The 1,872-nt window shown below is 44.3% G+C and overlaps 1 protein-coding gene across 1 annotated transcript; it reads right to left on the bottom strand.

The window, feature by feature from the left end:
- Positions 1 to 696: 696 nt before the first annotated feature.
- On the bottom strand, positions 697 to 1,707 carry ALG2 (ALG2 alpha-1,3/1,6-mannosyltransferase). The gene is made up of 2 exons (XM_009643484.2): positions 1,684 to 1,707; positions 697 to 1,619 (listed from the first exon to the last, which is right to left on the bottom strand). Exons 1-2 carry the CDS (start codon positions 1,705 to 1,707, stop codon positions 717 to 719), a joined length of 927 nt encoding a protein of 308 aa, XP_009641779.2. The 3' UTR covers positions 697 to 716.
- Positions 1,708 to 1,872: the final 165 nt, after the last annotated feature.

The following is a 1,872-nucleotide window of genomic DNA, read 5'->3' on the forward strand; positions in this document are numbered from 1 at the left end:
TAAAGGGGATATCATTTAAGTCTTTAGCAACCAGAAACTCTCAAATTAAAATCACCTCCTTAAGCACTGCAGGTACCTGCACAGACATAGAATTTCAGCACTAACATTTTTGCCCGAGGTAAACCCAAGTCCGATGTCCTTGGGTTTATTCTAGTCTCAGCTTGCTCCTGCTCACACACCTGTACGCTTGTTTATGACACCCAGCATGACATGATGCAACTTAAGAAGCACAGTAAAAGGTCAATCATTTTAAACCCATGCCATTCGCATCCCTAACAGTGTTTTTTTATGTGCAATTCTCTCCATGCTTCAGCTGAGATAGCTTTTATTAAAAATTACTGATGAACATTTTAAATAGGGCTGCACTTATCTGTACAAACCCACATTTTGTTAATTGAATCAGCCATACCGTACAGTATTAACGTAAAAGGTGCAATAATTTCCTAGTAAATTACTGCCACATAACTATGCATTTTTCCAAGGCACAGTATGCAAAAGAACTCCCATAATGGTGGATCAGCCTACCACAGGAAAATTTTAACCTTCTAATGAGACAGCGGGACACGTTTAGCTTGTTCTTTGTATCGAATGACATAAGGCAGCACAAGCAGCACAACAAGGAAATTCAGGTGTCTGGGGTTCTTCATCATAGTCACAGTGAACACTGGTCCCGTATACAAATGAGATACAAAGCTGTAAAATATGGGAATATAATTTTATTGTGTTAACCTGCATATGTATTGGTACAGCTGTTCTGTGAATGCTTCCGAGGAAAATTTTTCCATAACTCTGACTCTCCCAGCTGCTCCCATTGTATCCTTTAAGAGAGGATCTCTCACAATTTTTTCCATGGCCTCAGAGAATTGCGTTGGCAGAGGATCACACAAAAATCCTGTAACATTATGTAAGATTGATTCTAAAGGACCACCCGAATTAACGGCTACAACTGGACATCTCATATACATTGCCTCCAGAGGAACAATGCCAAAATGTTCATTGCTTGGGGTATAAAGCACACATACAGAGTTACTAAAAAGCGATATTTTCTGTTCATCTGAGAATGATCTCAGAAAAGTAACATGGTCGTTAACACCAAGCTTGGCTGCGAGTCTCCTCAGTTCTTCATAGTGCTCCACATTTTCCAGAACTCGTTTATCATAGCCACCTGCCATAACCAGGTGAACTTCATCCCACTCATGAGAATCCAGTCTTCCTCGAAGCTCGTGCAAAGCTTCAAGGGCCAGTGATAGATTCTTTTTTCTCTCATACCTATTTATGGAAAGAAACAAGAACTTTTTCTTTTTGGGTATCAGGTCAGATATGTCCGTGGGAACCACTGTTTCAAAGCTACTGATGTTGAGCGATGGGTAGAGGACATCTGGGTTTACGTGAGATAAGGACTTAAATGTGTCCTTGAACACGCTGGCGGTGAACCTGCTGTTGACAACAATACAGTCCGCCATGCCAGTCGTGTCCTCTCCCAGCCAGTCGAGTGGTAATCTGTAGATGCGCTTTAGGAGAGATTCTCTCTTGGTCAGAAGCTGATCAGGGAAGTGACAGTAAAACAAAACCTTCTTACGGGTTCTGGCCAGTCTAAGTACGGGAATGCAAGCAGACACCTAGTCCAACCAGGAGAGACAGGACAAGAAGAGACATTCATTATTTGGGTTAGCTACCGCTGGCACTCAGATGTGATTTCAAAGCCATACCCCAAGGGGGGCCAGTCCTGTGCAAGCCAAGTGCCACCTCCCTCTTCCCTCCAGCAGCCCATCAAGCTGCGCTCCCTCCGTCCAGGCCCTCTTGCTGCGACCCCTTCTCCGCCAAGACCCCTCCCCCAGGCGCCTCCTCCCGCTAAGGCCCACCGCCACCGGA

The sequence above is a fragment of the Egretta garzetta genome, unplaced genomic scaffold (assembly GCF_000687185.1).
Source record: "Egretta garzetta isolate BGI_Z169 unplaced genomic scaffold, ASM68718v1 scaffold88, whole genome shotgun sequence".
Classification (NCBI taxonomy): domain Eukaryota; kingdom Metazoa; phylum Chordata; class Aves; order Pelecaniformes; family Ardeidae; genus Egretta; species Egretta garzetta.

Bases quoted from the DNA above. Each gene is read 5' to 3' on its own strand.
- ALG2 (XM_009643484.2), bottom strand. From the start codon at position 1,707: ATGGCTTTGAAATCACATCTGAGT. The intron at 1,620-1,683 runs GCCAGCGGTAGC...TGGTTGGACTAG, and splicing joins CTTTGAAATCACATCTGAGT to GTGTCTGCTTGCATTCCCGT.